The following is a 21,688-nucleotide window of genomic DNA, read 5'->3' as shown; positions in this document are numbered from 1 at the left end:
GTAAACCAACTTCCACGCACTTCTGCTCCATAAATCCCAGTCAGAATGAAATGTAATGTACGTTGCCACGCCTGCTGCCCCACACTGTCTCCTACCAGAATTATGCTCATTTGAATATGCAAATCAATATAAATAGCTCATTAAGTTCAGTGTTTTCTGAAAAGACAGTGGCAAAAGCACGGGGGGTTAGAAGAATTTCAGCAAATGAGTAGTGGAGGTAAGGACAAACATACTATTTGTTGGCTTAAACAGTGGTATAAGCAAGAAATGGAAATTGAGTGATACAGAGTGGCGGAGACACTCAAAAGTTCACACATTGAAAAATAAAGGTCGAAATGTCAATTTTAATCTCAAATTTTCCACTTTAATCTTGTAGTTTATTTTGTCATTAAAGTAGAATGTCATAAACTTAATCTTAAAATCAATGCTTAATTTACTAGAGTTTCTCAAATCCCATCATAACTAAAGTAGCGCGGTAAATGCTTTGTGTTCTATGTTTGTGAATTACTACGTACTTAAATGGGCTTTCTCTTTTCTAGACAGGAGACAAAGAATACTCTTTGGGAATTTATGATATGACAGCTCTCTGAACATTTTAGAATACTAAAATGTATAATTGATATCATTTTCAAGATGAAATTCATTAAAACGTGTATTAAACATGGGGGCACAGTGGCCCCGTCCAGGGATTGTTCCTGCCTTTTTCAAGATGCTTGCTGTGGTGTGTGCGGGACCCTTGATGAAGTAATTTATTACAGCAGTACTGTCGCTGTCAAACGTACCAACCCCCAATTCTTGTTCTTTCGTTTTCTTTCTCCACGTAACCAATCGCCACAATATATGTACTGTAATACAGTTACAGTTTATTTTTGTATAGCCCAAAATCACACAGGAAGTGCCGCAATGGGCTTTAACAGGCCCTGCCTTTTGACAGCCCCCCAGCCTTGACTCTCTGAGAAGACAAGGAAAAACTCCCAATAAAACCTTGTAGGGAAAATGGAAGAAACCTCGGGAAAGGCAGTTCAAAGAGAGACCCCTTTCCAGGTAGGTTGGGCGTGCAGTGGGTGTCAAAAGTAGGGGGTCAATACAATACAATACACAGAACAGAACAATTCCTTAATACAGCATAATAATAAAAATTTTAGAAGTACGGTTTAACAGTAGATGATATGACATAATTAGGTTTGGATATTTTTAGAGTCCTGGAGACCTCATCCATCTAGCTGCCTCCCCATTTGGCCATGCCACGGCTGAAACGTTGCTCCGATGAAAGGACCCCTCTTTCCCATGATTCCTGTGATCCTCCATCAGGTATGACTTTACCATAGGCAGGCAAACAACTTGGCAGGTGGGCCGTGGCACCAATTGCCACATTTGGGTACCGAGAAAAGAAACAGAATAGGTGAGGGTTAGTATTCAAATATAATTATCATGTTACTTATGTTATAGTGCTAATGACTAACAACAGAGATGCAGTATGTACAGTTAATCAGCAGCTTTAGTCAGGATATGCTAAACTGAAGTAGTGAGTCTTCAGCCGGGATTTAAAGGCTGAGACTGAAGGGGCATCTCTTATGGAAGCAGGAAGAACATTCCACAGTTTAGGGGCCCTGTAACTAAAAGCTCAACCTCCCACTGTTATTTTATTAATCCTTGGAATCCTAAGCAGACCGGCATCTTGAGATCTTAATGTGCGTTCAAGTCTGTAAGTCATGATAAGTTCAGACAAGTAAGCCGGACCTTGGCCATTTAATGCTTTATATGTTAAAAGGAGGATTTTGAAATCTGCCCTAAACTTAACTGGGAGCCAGTGTAAAGATTTAAGAACTGGAGTTATGTGTTCATATTTTCTTGTTCTTGTAATAATTCTTGCAGCGCATTTTGGATTAACTGGAGGCTGTATAGAGAACAGTTTGAACAGCCAGTGAACACCGCATTGCAGTAGTCAATCCTACTAGAGATAAATGCATGAATTAATTTCTCACAATCCTGTTTATTTAGAAAGCGCCTAATTTCCTAACATTTTTAAGATGGAAAAAACATGTTTTGGATGACTTTGTAATATGTGCTTTAAATGACATGCTAGAATCAAAGATAACTTCTAGATTGCGGGCTGATTCAGTAAAATTAATTGGGATTCCAACTGAGTTAAATGACGACAAAATATTGCTGTGATCAGCGTCATTCCCTCCAACAATTAACATCTCTGTTTTATCTGTATTTAAAGACAAGTAGTTCTCATTCATCCATTCCTTTAATTCACTAACACAACTAATTAAAGACAACATTGGAGAAACTTCATTTGATTTAAATGAAAGGTATAACTGGGTGTCATCTGCATATGAGTGAAAATTAACATTATGTTTCCTAATGAGAGATCCCAGTGGAAGCATGTAAAGTGAAAACAGTAAAGGTCCCAGTACTGAGCCCTGCGGGACACCATATTGAATTTCTGTGTATAATGATGGAGTACTGTCTGCACATTTCTGTACATACTGGAATCGATTTGATAGATAAGAACTGAACCAAGCGAGCACGGGGCCTGTAAGCCCAACATCGTTTTCTAGCCTGTGCAGTAAAATAGAATGGTCAATGGTGTCAAATGCTGCACTTAAGTCCAACAACATAATTACAGTGGAATTTCCTTCATCAGAGAATATCAGAATATTAATTCTACTATTAATTAATTATACTATCCATCTATCCATCCTGGGTCACGCCATGTGCCAGCACACATACAGTGCGAGCCAGGAACAGTCCCTGGAGGGGGCACCAGCTCATCGTTACTACTGCTCTTCCACATGTTTAATTATTAACAATACACATTATTTAAGTGAATAACAATTTATCTAAATAATGTAATATGCATACTTTAATGCATTTCATCTGAAAAATATTAAGTACTAGCAAAATACCCACACTTCGCAGCGGAGAAGTAGTGTGTTAAAGAAGTTATGAAAAAGAAAGGGAAACATTTTAAAAATAACGTAACATGATTGTCAATGTAATTGTTTTGTCACTGTTATGAGTGTTGCTGTCATCAATGATTTGATTATCATTATTTCTTTCAATCAGTTTCGTATTTGGAGGATGTGTTGTGTTCAAGTTATATTCCATGTTTGTCAATCATTGTAAAGATAACAGATTTCATTCATCGAAGTGTTCACTACCCAAATCGGTACTCGTGAATCTAAGATGTTTAACAGGCATTCCTGGTATTAAGTTGTGGATTTGCTTGCAAATATTTAGCGGTAGAGTGTCTATGAACTTAATTTAACCTTTCCCAGTCCTGCAAAGTCAGTTCACGTGAGCCGCTCGGAGTACATGCATCGAAGCTTCTCAGCTGTGCTTGTGCTGTCTCGTGCGATCCCGCGATGTCCACGCCTTTATTTAATGTTAGCTCAAACCCGGCACTTAAAAGTTTCTCTCGCACTTTTGCTGAGTTTGCGCCAAACACTATTCTATCCCTGACCATCTTATCTTCGTTTGCATAAGCACAGTCCTTCACCAGCAATTTTAACTCCGCTACAAAGTGCTGAAAAGTCTCGTTTATACCCTGCGTCCTCTCATTAAACTTGTATCTCGCGAATATCGTATTCGTTTTAGGCATGACAAACGCCAGCGGCAGCGTGTATGTGAATCTAATTTAAAGTTAAGCTTTACACCTTGCTTTCCTATTGATGTGTACAAAGGCTTGTTAAGCGTCAGAGGGTTTCCGCAGTAGCTGCACTTATGAATATGCTAAGCACAGTCCTTCACCCGCGAATATTTACCATATATGGGCAGGAACTCAATTACGTGGGAGGCGTGATGATGCGGGACGCAACTCCACCTCACACGGCAACTGAGCTGCTAGCTATGGACATATATATGGATGAAAGTAGGTTCCAGTTATGACTGTTACGCGTAGAATTTCAAAATGAAACCTGCCTAACTTTTGTAAGTAAGCTGTTAGGAATGAACCTGCCAAATTTCAGTCTTCCACCTACACGGGAAGTTGGAGAATTAGTGATGAGTAAGTCAGTCAGTCAGTGCTTTGCCTTTTATTAGTATAGATATATTGTAGTATTCTGATAGCACACAGCTCCAAGAGAATAACACCTGAAAATCTATATCTACTTAGAAGCCAGTCATCATCTGTAAACACACGTTCTCTTCTATTGACCTGAATTGAATTCCTTTATTGCCATTGAGATTCAATATGCAAATCCTCCATAACCTTATTTTACTATAAAATGATAAAATAATAATACCATAAAAACCAATGAAAAATATACCTTATGAAAAGATTAAGTACAATATACGTGTACATATTGTTCAGGATAGTACAAATGGTTCATAACGTTATTCAGGTTGTTCAATATTACAGCTTTAGTGCAACTTTACTGTGAAGTAATTGTAATTATAAGTACAAACAGTTCTACCAGGAGCACTTGATTTGCTGATTGAGTGCACTTGTAGCTTTTGGGATGAAACTGTTTCTGATCCTCAATTTCTGTGAAGGAAAGGCTCTCGAGTGTTTGCCAAATGGGAAAAGTTCAAATTGACTGTGCGCATGGCTGAGTGGAATCCAAGCAGATGCTGGTGGCTTTTCTTACACACTGTGTGCTATAAATGTCCTCCAGGACTAGAAGCTTTATCCCAATAATCCTCTATGTTTTTGACACAACTCTATATAGAGCAGGGGTTCTCAACGTCGGTCCTGGGGGCCCACTGTGGCTCCACGTTTTTGTTACAACCAGCTTTTATTTTTAATTGGAATCATGGGCTAATTATGTGACCAATTATTTTTCAGATTCTGTGTTTTGGGAAAAACATAGAAATTAGAAAACTAAGCTTTGTAAAAGAAAAATATATATACATATATATTAAAATGTACCAAGCAGTTATATGGAAACAAAGTCTTTTTTTTTTTTCTTTTTAACAATATTTTCATTTTGATTTTCATTCTATTTTTTGCCAGGTGTTTTAATTGTTTAATTCATTATTTTCTAATTAGTGGGTCTAATGCTAAAGTAGTTGCAGCCTTTGATTATACAGTGTTGTTTGCCTGGCTATCTGCTTTGCTGGCTTGTTAATAATACGATACAATGAATGGAGCAAACTGCACAGAGAAAGGGCAAAATATAATCAAATCAACAAAAGGGAGTTAAGCATTTAAATCTCTTGCAAAAATGGAAAAAAATACCAGCTAATTAATTGAGATCAGTGTTATCAGGTGTTGTCACTGATAATGAATCTGGATGGAACAAAAACCTGCAGCCACAGTTGGCCCCCAGGACCGACTTTGAGAACCCCTGCCATAGAGCTTTCTGATCAGCTGCTGTAGAACTGTGATTTCCACACTCTGATAGAATGGGTTAAATGGTGTACTGAGAGTAACAATGCTAAAGCAGCTGTAATATTTGGAATAGCTTGGCCATTTCATGCAGCATTACTGTATATTGTTAAAGGTTGATTACAATCAGGTACCTTAAATTTATAAATGATACCCAGTTAATTTCAGTGTATTTGACAAAGCCCACATAATGGATATGAATTTTAAAAAGAAAGGGAAAACACACAGGAGCAGTAGCAGTGCTTTTACGCTGGGTGCCGCCAATTTGCAAAACCGAGCAGAAATATATGTACGCAACGAGTAGTGCTGCCATGGTATTGTGCATGGTTTTACGCCAAAGTTAGTTTTTATACATCGCGATGTGAGCATGGAAATGGATGTACACACCATTTATACATGAGGCCTCAGGACTGTATCTCTACCTCTAGCTGATAGGAGTACTTGAAGGCTGTTTAAAGCAGAATTTAGAATTCACAGGTAATGCAATTGAAGAAAAAAGTCAAGAAGAGAAGTTGATAGTTCATCACAGTTTGGTATAGTGTTCAGAAGTGTTTCTTGATTACCTTCCGTCCGTGAGCCTAAAATATTTATCTTTTCAAAAAAAAAAAAGCAAGCATTTTTGTACCATGACCTAAGTATCAGGATGATATTATACCCTGGGGTCCCTTGCAGTTCTTACCTCTATCAGTTTATCTATAATGCCATATACTAATTCCATTTAATTTAATGATTTTTCCAAAAGAAAATTTCATGCAAAAAGTCCTAAAACAATCTGTTGCAAAGTTTTTGTTGTGTTTTTGTGTGTGTGTTTGTTTTATTATTATTCTCTCATTTTCTCAAGGACACTTGGTCTGTCAAATTCCTTGAAGACACGGGGCTTCTGATTCTTCACTTAAGATGAGCCCTATATTTATTTGATCACCTGCTGTCTCCCAGTTGCTTGCTGCATTCATAAATTGATTTCCTTTTGCTTTTAATTCTCTCTCCTTAATGATGTTTAAAAAACAATATTTAATAAAATAATTATAATGGTTTTTTCATTCAAATGGTTTGTCATAAATTCTTAAACTAAAGCATTCATCAGTTTTTTAACCCACTTAATCCAGTTCATTGTCAAAGAGACAGGGAGAGAGATGTATCCTAGTACATTTGAAAGAAAGGCTGGAGCCAAAGCTTGAATTGATGCCAGTTCAGTTCAGGGCATACTTGTGTACGCGTTTACTTTCAGCGTTTTGGATTCAGTTTGGTGATGCCAGTTAACTTAATTCTAAAATTGAGAGCAAAACACATAAACAAACCTATACAGACACAGGTAGAATATGCAAACTCTACACAGTTTATGGTTTTTCCATTGACTTCCAGAACACACCTTTCTGGATCTGTCAGGCAGTTTTGCAAACCTTTAAACCTTTGCAATGTATTCTTAATATCTAATGTCCTTGGAAGGTGGCATATGAAGGTGAGGTATGACCAGGAAAGTAGATTTTTGCTTTCTATTTCCATTTACTGCTTTTGACCATGTGTGTTAATTTAAACTCTGATAAATATGAAACAAAACAAGATTTAACATCTGCAGATATTCTGGTCAAAATCTTTAAAATTGTAGAACAATAAAGTCATGCTTTTGCAGTATTGTAAAGTAGCCATATATTAGTATAAAATTTTAATATTATCTACAAGGATACAGCAATAGTTGATGCTTAGAGGAATGTTTAATACTTGTGTCCAGATCTAGCTTAGGAGGAAGAAGAAATATCTGTTCTCATTGAAGTTCTTGGGTCCTTTCTCCCAAGAGCTAATGTTGGAGAAAGGTAAGAAAATAGCCAAGGCTCCTTTGGCCAAGCTGTACTGAATGGATGCTGTTTTTTTGACTATGATATATCTTAATGGTTATGCTGGTTTACAGCATTTAAGTTATATGAAATGCTGTGTTTTGATATTCCATGTTTATCTTGCTCTACATTTTTTTTTTTTCTTTTTTTGAGATTTTAATACTGAGGCATCCTAAATGAATGAATGAACATCTTACCATCCATTTAACATATAATGCAATGTTTTTGAATACTTGCAAAGCTCTCAGCAATTACTGCTTACTTTCTTCTTCAGTCATGTTGCCATGTCTGTAAAAGAAAAGTGAAGTAAATGAAGGCTGCTTTCATTTATTCAATAAACTTTAAGTAGAAATGGTCATTAAGGTGCCATCTTACATAAAATTCACCTATGCAGGTGGTCTGAAAAATCATAACTAAATGACATATGTATCCCCAGCTTGCTCCACTTGTATGTAATAACAATCCCAGCAGTATTTTGCAAATGCGGGAAATGGACTTTGCTGATTTTCTTCATTCCATGAAAACAGTCGTTTAGCAGTTACTTTCTGCTGAGAATCGCATGAAATCAGTGAAAACCTTCTCCAGTCTTTGTCTCGTCAGTCAGTACTACATTAACAGAAAAGTAGTTGCGTTTTAGGTTAAGAGCATCACTCATGTTTCCTTCCAATTACATTATCTTTTATGGCTTGTATTTTAGGTTTATGTGATTGAGCCAGTTGGTATGGAATTTATTCCGTGTCAAGTAGAAGCACGTGTCGGGCTCTTCCTTGAGCTTCCTTTAAGGATTTTTGGTCTTTTGAATGTGGAAACAGGAGAGAAAGTTACTTTAAGTGACTGTTCCCATTTTGAACTGTTAGTGGAAGTGGAAAATCAAGGTGTTTTTCGCCCTTTACCTGGTAAGTAAAACAAATTTGATAAGAATGATTGTGTTTTTTTTTTTTTTTTTTCTATAATTTACTTTTCTATGAAATGTTGGTAGTAAGGTGTTGTCATCCAGGCAAGTGTTACCAGGATAGGCTCAGCAATTTCAAATTGGATTAAGCATTTGTGGGAATGAATTGATGTGTTGTTTTAAATGTTGGTATTTTTTATAACCAGTTATGAATAGCTGTTCTTTAGTTTTTAACTTCTTTTTATAAATTTATTTAGCCAATATTATAGTAAAGCACTTTAAGATACTTAAATGTATATAAAATGTGCTATTTAAAGAATTTTTTTTTTTTTTCCTTTCAGGAAGGTTAAATGCTGGTCCTGAGTACTGCAGTGGAGTTCGGGTGCAGGCTGAAGGGCTCGGATACACAACCCTCCATGTTAGTTACACACATGGTCACATTCATCTTGATGCTCGTATTACCATTGCTGCATATGAGCCTCTGAAAGTGAGTTTAAACTATAAATTATTTCTTTTATTATTCATTCATGAAACGATACATGCAAAAGACAGTACTGTCAGGTTTTTCCCATTTATTAGGTTCATAAGAATGCATTACATTAATTATGGGACAGAATAATTCCACTTACTGTAAGCAAGTCAGTATGTCCTGTCAAGTTCAGCTTTGCCACCTTCCTCATTCCACAGAGTTAACAGATGCCAAGCCAGATCACGTAGAACTATCACCATGTCTGAACCACAACTGAGAAAGTGTTATATTATTTAATGCAGACTTTCACTAATGTATCAACCTCGAATTTAATTTATACAGATCTCTTCATATTTCTGGCATCTTGGCTAGAAGATGAAACAGAGACCCCTCACTTAAACTTCAAAAACTAAACTGAAAGGGCATACAATCTAGAATTGGACAAATATTACATATACAACTGGACAGAATATAGGCTTGGACAGATTTGTGGAAGATTAAATTTAATGTAAGTAAATGGATAGGATTGGTGAACTTTGTTGAGCTAAATGGCATGTTCTTATCAAAATAGTTTTCATAAACAAAAAAATCTCTAAGGGTCCAAATGGTAGAATCCTCCATGCACTGAAGACTTTGCAACCAACCCAAGGGTGGAGGGGAGTACTATTGTTCATGGGTGCGATCAAGAGCTAAAATATTGTTTCTTTAATTTACCCAACCAACTTTTAAAAAAGATCATTACACTAACTAGTGAGTTACACAAATTAGATTTAAATAATATAAGTCTGTTTTTGTGAGACTGTAAAAGAAAACCAATCAAATGCAAAAATAAAATACAAGAGCATTTATAAGGAATCATTTGCCCTTATTCAGGATAATCTTAAACCTTAGTGTCAGTTTAAACATAAAGCAAGCATTAATAATAAAGCAACATATTGTATTCACTGATTAAAAATTTTTGAAAGCCAGTTTTTAAATGGTTCTAGCAGCACACAAGCAATGAATAAATATTTCAATGATATGTCAGTGTTTTTTCCCTTCCTTCCAGTTCTGCAGGACTCATACAAATTGGCTTGCTTTAATCAGTTTTGTTTTAACCAAGACAGCTAGTAGATGCAGTCTTTAAAGTACTTCATTATGTTGAAAATCAATAAGATTCACCATCATTAAAAACTACCCTTTTATTAAGCACAATTTTTATGAATTATGATTGTGATTTTGTTGACATTATAATTCATTTTAGTAATGAAAAAGGACATGAGATTTTTTGACATTACAGAGAGGAATTCTTATTGAGTGTATTTCTTGTTGCTTTTTAACTAGCCTTAATAGAATATGTACTTCTCACCCCTTTAGAGTGGGTTTGGGAAGAATGTATTTTTTGCTCAGCTGAGCATGGATTTGCTGAAGGTTTGGTGTCCCAATTAGTAGAGAAGGATGAGCAGAAACTAGCACAAGATCAAGCAAATGTTATTTCACTTCTAGATAATACTCAAATGCCAATGTGCTGTCAGAATTCTTAGCCGTAGAATTTCGCTTTAGATCATATAAAATCTCATTAAATGCCATTTTAAGAGAAACATTGGTTTTAATCTTAGCAGTATGTTGGTACAGTAGTTATGCTGCTGCTTTCAATTCCTGAATCATTTTCTGGTTTTGACCCTGCCTTTCTGAAGTTTGCCATTTTTTTATCCATATTTCCATATGGGCTTTTTTTCTCAAGCCTGTCTGGTATTCCATCCACACCTAAATAATTGTGTTAAGTTCATTAGCGATTCTGTAATGCCAACAAAAACACACAAGGTCATTTTATTCTTGGTTTATAACAAAAAAAAAAAAAAACAACATTCAACACAATCCACAGTAAACGTCAACAGAGATAAACTGGGGAATTAGCTGAGGTGCTGTCAGTGCTCCAGCTGCTGTTTTCCCCAGGTGCTGTCGACATTTGCAAAAGTTTGGAGTGTGAAATATGAATAAGGGCTAAAAATTAAAGGTCCCAGATTTGAGCAGGCCAGTAGCCATTTCTGGGGTGGAGCAGTTGTGGGCTCTCAGAATGCCAGGGTGTGGTAACGCGTTTTGTGACTTAGAAACCGGCTGGATTACTGTACCAAAGCAGTAGCAGCTGTCTCTAACAGCTTCATCACCCACTTTTTAGGAAATCTCAAGGAAAAAAAAGCCAACATAGTGTTTCTCAGTGCCCAGGAAATTCTCTCTCACAGGCTTACAGGGCACAGTAATGAAAAGAAAAAGTGCCTTATAACAAGATAGAAAACACACTAGCATAAAAATTGACAGAAATCATATATATTTTATGTATGAAAGAAAATATTTCATGTGTAGTTTTATTGAACTTATTAAATGCGCATATCACAGTGACATATTGAATGTTATGGATCTACACTGCTGCGTATACCTGTGATCTTGAATTGCATAACATTGGAAATCTGTACTCATTGGTCTAATTAGTATATTCTTCAGTCGCAACATTATTGCAAATAGATGTCCTCATTTTCAATTGTATATTTTTCAGTTACTTCTCCAGATGTCTAATGTAAAGATTCTACTTAAAAAATATGACTGCTGGTCTATATGTAAAAATATCTGACTTTTTTGATGGACATGGCATTTGTAATCTAAACGGTCTCAATAGAAGGTTTGGCTGGTTGCTACACCTTATAGTTATACTTCAAGACACTAACAACATATAAACAGAAGGATCATTTGAGTATGAATCCATGTTAATAGAAGAAAAAATGTAGTTTGAACTTTAAAAATTAAACAACAAAATAAAAAGTAGATATAAAAGTATTGTTAGCATTTAATTAAACTTTTTTTATGCTGGTAGCAAATCATATGTGTAATAATGAAATATGATTGGCCTTACTGTTGTTGATGATTGCTTTGATGTTTTATTTTTGATTTATTCCAGCTAGCTCTGTGTTCGTTAGGGTTGGTTTCTCAAGTGTGATTTGTGTTTGTTTTACTTTGCTTTCATCCAGTGATCCCTTCTTTCACAGCAAGCTGTTTCTGTGGGTGTACCGCTGTTTTTTTTTAATCTGTTTTTTCACCTTCATTTTAACAAGTGTAAAAAAATGCATTGCTAGCAAGAAAGAGCTGTGTTTAATTAGTGTCTGGTGCAAGTTTTTTTTTTTTTTCTTTTTCTTTCTTTTAATGTTGTCTGGAGCTTTATGGTTAATCTACAATACAGTAACTAAAGAAGGAAAGTTGATCAACAATAATTCTAACTGAATAAATTGGTACTCCAGTACTGATGGTGTGGTGAAGGAGATCAATCACATCCTTGTGAGGAGATGCTGGATGATCTTGCAAAACTGCAGGGTCTACAGAAGTGCCCAGTTTGTGAATTTTGACCACAGACTTGTTTTTTGCTACTCTGAAGATCCAGCTTAGTTCCAGTAAGCTACCACCTACTAGGAGAATGAGGCTGAACCTAGCCAGACTCCAAGATCAGGCTGCTTCTATTGAGTTTGCATGCAGTTTGCGTGATTCTAATGTGATGTGGGAGACCTTCCATGACAAGACCCTGAAGATTGCTGAGGGCTGTGTTAGTGTTACCAGTGTGCCCAGAAGGAGGTATTTCACCTCGCAGAGCACCCTGGATATATATTACTGAGATGAGTCACAGAGCATGAGTTGATGGCAACTTCGGTCTGTACCAGGAATTGAGAAGGATGGCTGCAAGAGCTCTGAGGGCAGATAAGGAGCCATTTGTTAGAGGAATATGTGAGCATGTAATTCATTATCTATGGTATAGTGATCCACGTCCTGCTTACAGAGGAATCAAAGCATTACTCACATCCAAATCTGTTCCTTAGAGAATCATTGTTGAGGCAGGTGATGAAACAGTCCTTATGGAAGATGCTGCAATTGTGACCCGCTGGGCTAGCTACTTTGAGCAACTGTTTTTAAAGCTAATCCTCCAGCTAATATGTTGGACGTCTCCGAGTCCACGGATCTCATGGCTGATTTTCCAGTTGGCTGTGAACCACCCAGTCTCACTGAAATTACACAGGTGGTGAACCAGCTGAACGTAGGAAAGGCTGCAAGGATTTGTGGTATCTGGGGTGAACTTCTCGAAGCTGATGGTAAGGCTGTCGTCCTTGCAATGCAAGCAATTTTTGATTCCATTTGGAAGACTGGCATCATCCCAACTGACTGGAAAGCAGGACTTGTCATCTCTATCTGAAAAGGGAAGGGTGATCGCCTGGATTGCGACCACTACACGGTGATAACACTGCTGTCAGTGCTGGGTAAGGTCCTTGGTAGGGTCATACTCAATAGGATCTGTGATCACCTGTTCACCTACCAGCAACCAGAGCATTCTGGTTTTACATGTAAGAAATCTACCATCGACCACATCCCGGCACTGTGGGTTCTTATGGAACACAAACGCAAATATTGGCAGTTTCTTTGCAGCCTTTGTTGATTTTCGTCAAGCATTCGATTCAGTTGATCAACATCCTGAGACTTCGAGGGTTCCCCAAAGTTGATGGATATCATGGCCAGCCTGTACACTGGTACTGTGATTGCAGTGTAAAGTGGAAGCAGAACCTCTGCCTGTTTTACCATTTGATACTTTCGTTTGTCAGGGGGGTGTTCTTGCTTCTACTTTGTTCAGTGCTTGGATGGGCTGGGTGGGGTCGTGGGGTCCAGCAGCAGTGAGGCATCTGTTGGTAAAGAAAGATTCACTGATCTTGACTTTGCCGAAGATGCTGTGATCTTCACAGAGTCAATTGAGGCTGAGATCAGGGTTCTCGAGAGACTGAGTGAGAAGTCAGTGTCTGGGTTTGCAAGTATCCTGGATAAAAACCTAGATCCTGATAGAACCTAGATAGAAACCTAGACCTCTTGGGCACAGCCATCATCAGCGTGTCTGTTTGAGGAGAGAGTGTTGACCTTATCAAGAGGTTTATTTAACTTGGCAGTAACATTCATGTTTCTGGTGACTCTTTCTATGAAGTCAGTTGATGAGTTAGGAGAGCATGGGGGTCATGAGGTCATTGGAAAGAGGTGTGTGTCACTCGTGATATCTTTGCAAAACAGCGAAGGTCTAAGTCTGTAGAGTTGTGGTGCTTCCTGTTTTCCTATATGGTTGAAAGGCGTGGATGCTATCTAGTCGCCTGAGATGAAGACTGGATTCCTTCTGTACTGTGTCTCTTAGGAAAATCCTTGGGTACTGCTGGTTTGACTTTGCGTAAAGCATGTGGTTGTTCACGAAATCCCAATGAGGCACATTATCGGTGTTTAGATGGAGTGTCCATTACGGCACTAAGGCCATATGGTGCAATTTCCCCGAGGGTGATCCAGATCACAAGATCCTCATTGTTGAGGACCTGAGTAGCTGGACCAGGCCAAGGGGAACGCCCACATAATGCATGGCTACGGCAGATAGATGGTCATTTCCAGGGGGAGGGACTGATCCGTGTGTCTGCCTTGGGTGGTTTCCAACCAGGATCACAAGCTGTTTCATCGTGTGGTGGGTACGGTAATGTGCTGTACCAGTGCATGCTACCCAGCCTGACCTGACATTTAAAAATGATTATTTTTCTTTGGTTTTAAAACCTCCTTTCCTGGTTCTGGTCAAGTTGGCAAGATGCTGAGCTAGAAAGGCCAGTCGACTGTATTCTCAACATCTTTTTGCTTTTACACCTGGAGAATTCCTAGATGCTTCTAGGTCAGAGTTCAGAGATATCATTTCTTTGATCTATCACGGGACTTCCAGTGGGCTGTGGGAAGCAACCAGATGGGATCCTAACTAATTGGATATAGCAGTTTTTATTGATCCTTTCACATTGTGATAAAGTGAGGTCCGTGGATGGTTGGCAGGTTTTTAATAAATAAATAATGGATGTGCTTGAGCTGGGGAATGGAGCAGGTGCGAGCAATCTTAATAAAAGACGGCTAGTCTCCTGGTTGGTGCCTTGCCTTAGGCAGCATGATTATCACATTATCTGCCCGGGGCAGCATTCAGGCTATCGCACCTGCAACCACTCATGGAAGATCACTACTTAGGGAGCTAGATTGACCAGGTGGTGCAGGCAGCTCACCAAAAATCCAGGAAGGCAGTGGAAGTTGGTGATGCTTGGACTAGAAGCCTCATTGTGAGCGCCATGGCCTTTGAGAACCCAAGCCTTGTGGCTGGATTGGGGCACCCTGTTAAAGCCATGGAGTGCCAGGGACCTGGACTCATAGAAAGATGGTGATGCCTGTCAGGCAGCTGTCTCCTCAGCTGTAAGGTCCCATCAGGATAAGCTGAGGAAATAGCCATTTTAAGGATGGCACCAGGGCTCATGTGTCTTATGACGGCTTCCTGTAAAATTTGTAACCTTATTTTAATGGCTTAATTTATTGGATTGGTTTTAACCTCCACCGTCACTTATTTTAATGGATTATTTATTTATTAAAGACATTGTACTATGCTTTTTAACACTGTTTGTTTGGATTTTGTTTTAATAAAAGCACTTCTGCACTTTTTCACCTACTCCTTGCAATGTGTGACTGTTCTAATTTGCTTGGCTCATCCCTTGGAAACATTATTGGCGGTGGTGGGTTCAAGAGGCTCCCAGAGGGAACCGATAGCATGGAGTCTACACACACCATCACATACGTCAATTACATTTTTTGAGTCACCGTGATGAAAATAGTATGTTGAATGATATTCCACGAAAAGTAAAATTATGTAAATTATTAACAGTTTGTTTAGGTATTTTTTTGGCACATGGCATGAAGATAAAATGCAGTTTGATTCATGATCAGTTTTAATCTACATTTCACTGGGATTGAACAGAACACATACACAATTCTTTGTGAGAAAGCAAAATTATATTTACCATAGACTACCAGCAGGAACATCACAAGATTTCCCGGTGAGTCGGTGATGTTTCTGGGCTGGTCAAACTACTGTATAAAGCCATAAAGCCTTTCTCATAAATAGTAAATCCATGAAAAGAGGACCTCTCCTCAGTAACCCCCTTCGCGTTCAGGTTTCTAGGAAAAGGAGGCAACCCCTCCACAAACTGTAAACCATGCACACATGAAATTTAAATTATCCATCCTTCCATTTTCTTCAGCCACTCACTGCATTTTACCATTTTAGAATGGGCACCATATGAAAAAGATAAATGACAGGTGGAGCTGAAAAGGCAAAAATTGAGTGAGGGAAAAATATGCTGGATGCAAGTGCAGTGTAATTAACATTGTATTAACATATCAGCTTCGTTGAGAACAGGTGAGAAAAATTTACTTTAAAACACTGCATTGGTTCACAACTCCAGCAGCAGTAGGCAACAGCAAAGTAGCTAGCTAGCTAGCTACAGTAGCATTTGAGATTGTCCCTAAAATCTGTCATATTGACTAAAAAGAACTGAGTTTCAAGCATTATTAAAATGGTTTGTCTAGCTGACATTGACTTCACATGACAACACAGTCAGTTTATTAAATAACATAGTGGCCAAAAACTTAGTGTTACCTAGCTTTCGTAGTTATCTTTGGGCTTTAAAATTTAGGCAACGGGTAGCCTATTAAGAAAAGGAAAGTGCTTGGTGAATGTACGATATGCAACCAAAACACTACCTGCTGTGAATGCTCAGTTGAGAACAAAAAGCTGTCCGTGTTTCACATTTCTGCTCCAACTAGCAGCCACAATCCAAGTGATGCTGATGAGGCAGGGACAGGGGATAATAAAGAAAGGACAGCACCAGGTATGTGCAAACTTTGTGGTACTGTGATAATAGGATGGAGGTTTGTGGGTATTTTTCAGAAAATTATATGACAAGTGTGAAATATTATTATGACTGCAGGATATAAAGAAATTATCTATAGAAGGATTTTCAATAATATATCAGTATAATCATGATGTATTTTGTATTGTAAGTTTATAATTAGCCAGTGTACATAGTAGTACGTACTACTATGTGCCCTGGCTAATTATACTAGTATGAATACTAACTGTTTAAAAAACGTCATCCCTTATTTTTCTTCCAAAAGAGAAGTGCCTTAATGGAGATGTACTAAAAGACAGTGGTTAGACTTCAAACCCTACAAGGAATTAATAACTGAAAAGATGTATATTGTAAGCAACTTCATTTTTGAAAGAGGTGTAGGATTTTGAATTGCTCTTGTTTCCTAATGCATAGTGTTTTATGTAAAAATGGACACATTTTCATCTAAAACCATATCTGTGGTGTGTTCTTTTGAAATTAGGCAGTGGATCCTGTTTCTGTTGCTCTGGTAACTTTGGGTTCATCAAAAGACATGCTTTTTGAAGGTGGGCCAAAGCCTTGGGTCCTGGAACCATCTAAATTCTTTAGGAATCTTACTGCAGAGGATTCAGGGAGTGTTACTCTGTCCCTTTTTGGCCCTGCTTCAAGAAATTACTATCAGCACTGGGTCAGAGCAACGTGCCAAGCTTTGGGAGAGCAGGTAAGTAATTTTTGAATGATTTGAGGAGTATATCATAATATGATGTTGTCAATTTGTTTTGTCTTTTTTAGGTTGTGTCTTCATGCAATATTTTACTGCCACACTGGACCTCTGACTTGCTTTTGTTCGCCGTAGATGAAAGCATGAGTCAGTGCAACTCTAGTATTCCGTCAAACCAGTGTGTTTAAATGAAGGGAGTGTTAGATTACATGGAAGATCTCATTTGTAATTAATACAAGCGGAAAACTTACAGCTGTTTTCTATATACTGTTATATGTTGACTAGCTGTCCTTCTCGTCTAAGAAAAGTTGAAATTTAATCAACATGCACCTCAGCATTAACATTTGCAGTGCACCATCTATTGGAAAGTATTTTGTAATGTATTTAGTAATAAAATGCCTTGCATTTGTCATTCCAACAGATAGCACATTACAAACATTTGTAGTAATAAAATTCATTGCTACAAGTGATTGTGATGCACCACCTGTTGGAATGACAGAGACATAGGAACTGGAAGGATACACGGACACTCCTTTTATTTTTATTATCTATAATACTTTATTTTGATTTCAAATTGTTACTCGTCCCATTCAAGTTTCCTTCTAAGTAATGTTATACATTGAATTTTCCTGTTTTTCGTTAATACTTGTATAAAAGAACTGTGATCCAATAGCTTTATGCAGTGTCAGCTTCATTTATACTCTTGATGTCATTCTGGGCAAAAGTAAGTCTTTAAATGCAAAATGCTAAAAGTCAGGAGAGCAGAGTTAAGAAGTTTTGGTCTTGTTTCATGCATTGATTTGAGAAAAGTGACAGTGTGAAATCTCATTATTTTTGTGGTTGTTTCTCTTCACCAGGTTTTGGCAGTTACCGTGGGAAATCATGCCAGCCTGACCAACCCCTTTCCTGCCGTGGAGCCAGCAGTAGTCAAATTTGTTTGTACCCCTCCTTCACGTTTGACTTTGGTACCAGTTTATACAAGCCCACAGCTTGACCTTTCCTGTCCACTGCTGCAACAAAACAAACAAGTGGTAAGAGAGTTTGTTCAGTAAATTTCAAGGCCGTATTTTTTTTCCATGTCATTTTCTGTATACTATTTGCAGCCAGTTATATTACTTTTTTTTGTATTTTTTTTAAGAAGTTATTATAAGCAAGTCATTTTAGAATGTGTGCATTTAAACTCTGAGTAAGTACTGTTTAATTGACTTCGGTTTTTATTTTTTCTGTATCATTGTGCTTTTAAGTAAATTAATACCACCAACAATTAATTTATTTAGTGACCTCACTTAGTCCATGGTTTTTCATATATAAAGTTAATCTCTTGACATTTTTCCTGGTAAAAAACGTAATCGGAAAGTTGAGCTTTTCAGGTTATTTTGTAGTGATAAAGTAAATGTTCATAAACTAAATCAAAATGCAAAAGCAAAACAACTTTCACATCATTAGATTTACAGTCATATGAAAAAGTTTGGGAACCCCTCTTAATTCTTTGGATTTTTGTTTATCATTGGCTGAGCTTTCAAAGTAGCAACTTCCTTTTAATATATGACATGCCTTATGGAAACAGTAGTTATACAGGTGCGTAAATTTGGGCACTCCAACAGAGATATGACATCAATACTTAGTTGAGCCTCCTTTTGCAAATATAATAGCCTCTAGATGCCTCCTGTAGCCTTTGATGAGTGTCTGGATTCTGGATGGAGGTATTTTTGACCATTCTTCCATACAAAATCTCTCCAGTTCAGTTAAATATGATGGTTGCCGAGCATGGAGAGCCTGCTTCAAATCATCCCATAGATTTTTGATGATATTCAAGTCAGGGGACTGTGACGGCCATTCCAGAACATTTGTACTTCTCCCTTTGTATGAATGCCTTTGTTGATTTCAAACTGTGTTTTGGGTCATTGTCTTGTTGGAATATCCAAACCCATGTGTAACTTTAACTTTGTGACTGATGCTTGAACATTATCCTGAAGAATTTGTTAATATTGGGTTGAATTCATCCGACCCTTGACTTTAACAAGGGCCCCAGTCCCTGAACTAACCACACAGCCCCACTGCATGATGAAACCTTCACCAAATTTGACAGGAGGTAGCAGGTGTTTTTCTTGGAATGCGGTGTTCTTCTTCCGCCATGCAAAGCGCTTTTTGTAATGACCAAATAACTAAATTTTTGTTTCATCAGTCCAAAGCACTTTGTTCCAAAATGAATCTCACTTGTCTAAATGAGCAGTTGCATACAACAAGCAACTCTGTTTGTGACGTGAGTGCAGAAAGGGCTTCTTTCTCATCACCCTGCCATACAGATGCTCTTTGTGCAAATTGCACTGAATTGTAGAACGTTGTACAGATACACCATATGCAGCAAGATGTTCTTGCAGGTCTTTGGAGGTGATATGTGGGTTTTCTGTAACCATTCTCACAATCCTGCATATATGCCACTCCTGTATTTTTCTTGGCCTGCTCGACCTGGGTTTAACAGCAACTGTGCCTGTGGCCTTTCGTTTCCTGATTACATTCCTTACAGTTGAAACTGACAGTTTAAACCTCTGAGATAGCTTTTTGTATCCTTCTCTTAAACCATGATACTGAACAATCTTTGTTTTCAGATCTTTTGAGAGTTGCTTTGAGGACCCTATGCTGTCACTCTTCAGAGGAGAGTCAAAGGGAAGCACAACTTGCAATTGACCACCTTAAATACCTTTTCTCATGATTGGACACACCTGTCTATGAAGTTCAAGGCTTAACGAGCTGATCCAACCAATTTGGTGTTGCAAGTAATCAGTATTGAGCAGTTACATGCATTCAAATCAGCAAAATTATAAGGGGACCCAAATTTTTGCACAGCCAGTTTTTCACATTTGATTTAATTTCATACAACTAAATACTGTTTCACTAAAAATCTTTGTTCAGCAAATACCCCAATATTCAGATGTTCCTAATATAATGAAAGACATACCACTGTTATCTTTTTTTGTTGAAAGTAAATTATTATGCAGGCTGAGTGGGGTTCCCAAACTTTTACATATAACTGTATATTAGTAGGTCTTTGATAGGGACAAATGCGTAATAGAGAGATCTTTTAGCAGTTACATTTTTTTTTTTCTTGTCAGGTCCCTGTGTCAAATTATCGCAATCCTGTACTGGACTTGGCTGCATATGATGAACAAGGCCGTCGATTTGACAACTTCAGCTCTCTGAGCATTCTGTGGGACTCAACAAAGGTGTCTCTAGCTAGTATTGAGCCTTATATGCCAATGGAATTGTCTCTCTATGAAGATGCACACCGACAGAAGAAGCTTCAAGGTATCAAGATACTAGAAAGGCGTTTTTTTCCACTTTGTTTTTGCTATTCTACAGTCCTACATTGAGGGTTTAATCAATAGGTAGTAAACGATGTAGTTGCAGCCCTTTCTGCTTGCGACTTCATTTGATGTTTACCTATTTTTTTTTCCCACAAGGTCGCCAGACCGTTCTTGTACACAGAGATTCAGGACTTGTTTCCATCACTGTAACTGCTATTGGGTACCAAACTTCCCACTTGAATGCAGCCAGAGTTCAGAAGGTGGTAGGTTAATTTTCATGAGTATGAATATATTAATACTACATTTTTTTTTTCTATGAATTCTCAAATGTGTTGTAATAAGAGTTAGGAGTATTGTTGAATTGTACTTGCACTGTATCACCCCCATCCATCATCTTTTTGGGAAGTCCTCACTTTAAGTTCTTTTTTTCAGTATGACCGCCTCACTCCTGTTTCAGCCACTATTGAACTGCTGCTGGTAGAAGATGTAAAAGTTTTTCCTGAAACTGTTACTATTTACAGCCACCCAGATGTTCGGGTATGTCCTCCAGTTCCTTGAGATCTATTGCAGTTTTGCACTGAAATTATATTGCTATTGTTGTGTGTTAATTTCTTCATTTATTAGGTTGAGCTGAGTCTCCTACAGGGCTCCGGCTATTTCTTTGTTAACACAAGTGTGGAGAGAATTGGAAATGTGGTCTATCAAGAAGAAAAAGGAGTTGCTGAGGTTAGTATGTTGATTATCCCATTTCTTCTGGTCTGAAATTAAATAGTAGTCATTTGTACTGCTGCACTTGATTTCATACTACCCTGAGGGTATCTGTTTAATCATGTTTCTTGACAAGCCCTCCCAGTGTAAAACTGCTGCATGTTGTCAGTCATTTGACACAGATTAAGTAATTTAAGACTCATTTGTCTGTACCTGTTGTGGGAGAAAGGCTGTTTAGAGCAACAGGAGTCTATAATTCCATGACAAACAAAGAGCAGTAACAGAAATTTTTTTTTTGGTGATGTCACTAATACAGAATTGGTTGATCAAACTTGATAATCTGGCCTTCACATATACAGTAAATCCTTGCTATCTACAGATTCCATTCTCAGATTATCTTATCTGCTGTTATAAAAGTGGAACCCATTTTGCAACACCCACAGTCTAATCGCACTTCTTCACAGATAAGGTTCTCACTGCGGTGCTGCGGGTGTTTAGGAGTTTAGTAAGACATCAGGGGGTTGTACATGCGCAACAGAAAAAAATAAATTCTGAGAGGCCTGTTGAGCATGAGATTCAGCAATAACAGTTGTGTGTGACTAGATATCCAGTGCTGCATATGCACTACACTGAATGGATTAATGCACATTTCAGTGCTGGGATTTGTGGGTAAGCCGTTGGACCCCGTTCATGATGGGG

General features: G+C 37.8%; 1 protein-coding gene across 1 annotated transcript in view; it reads left to right on the top strand.

Moving 5' to 3' along the window:
- Positions 1 to 21,688, top strand: part of nup210 (nucleoporin 210) — a 232,127-nt gene that overhangs the window by 106,842 nt on the left and 103,597 nt on the right. The window contains exons 13-20 of the mRNA XM_039770930.1: positions 7,868 to 8,066; positions 8,404 to 8,549; positions 16,758 to 16,976; positions 17,834 to 18,007; positions 20,090 to 20,282; positions 20,438 to 20,544; positions 20,714 to 20,818; positions 20,906 to 21,007. Of these exons, the coding sequence (XP_039626864.1) occupies positions 7,868 to 8,066; positions 8,404 to 8,549; positions 16,758 to 16,976; positions 17,834 to 18,007; positions 20,090 to 20,282; positions 20,438 to 20,544; positions 20,714 to 20,818; positions 20,906 to 21,007 (1,245 nt within the window). The remainder of the gene's footprint in view (positions 1 to 7,867; positions 8,067 to 8,403; positions 8,550 to 16,757; positions 16,977 to 17,833; positions 18,008 to 20,089; positions 20,283 to 20,437; positions 20,545 to 20,713; positions 20,819 to 20,905; positions 21,008 to 21,688) is intronic.

Source organism: Polypterus senegalus, chromosome 12, assembly GCF_016835505.1.
Source record: "Polypterus senegalus isolate Bchr_013 chromosome 12, ASM1683550v1, whole genome shotgun sequence".
Classification (NCBI taxonomy): Eukaryota; Metazoa; Chordata; class Cladistia; order Polypteriformes; family Polypteridae; genus Polypterus; species Polypterus senegalus.
Note: the sequence above shows the minus strand (reverse complement) of the source record. Positions and strands in the feature narration are given on the sequence as shown.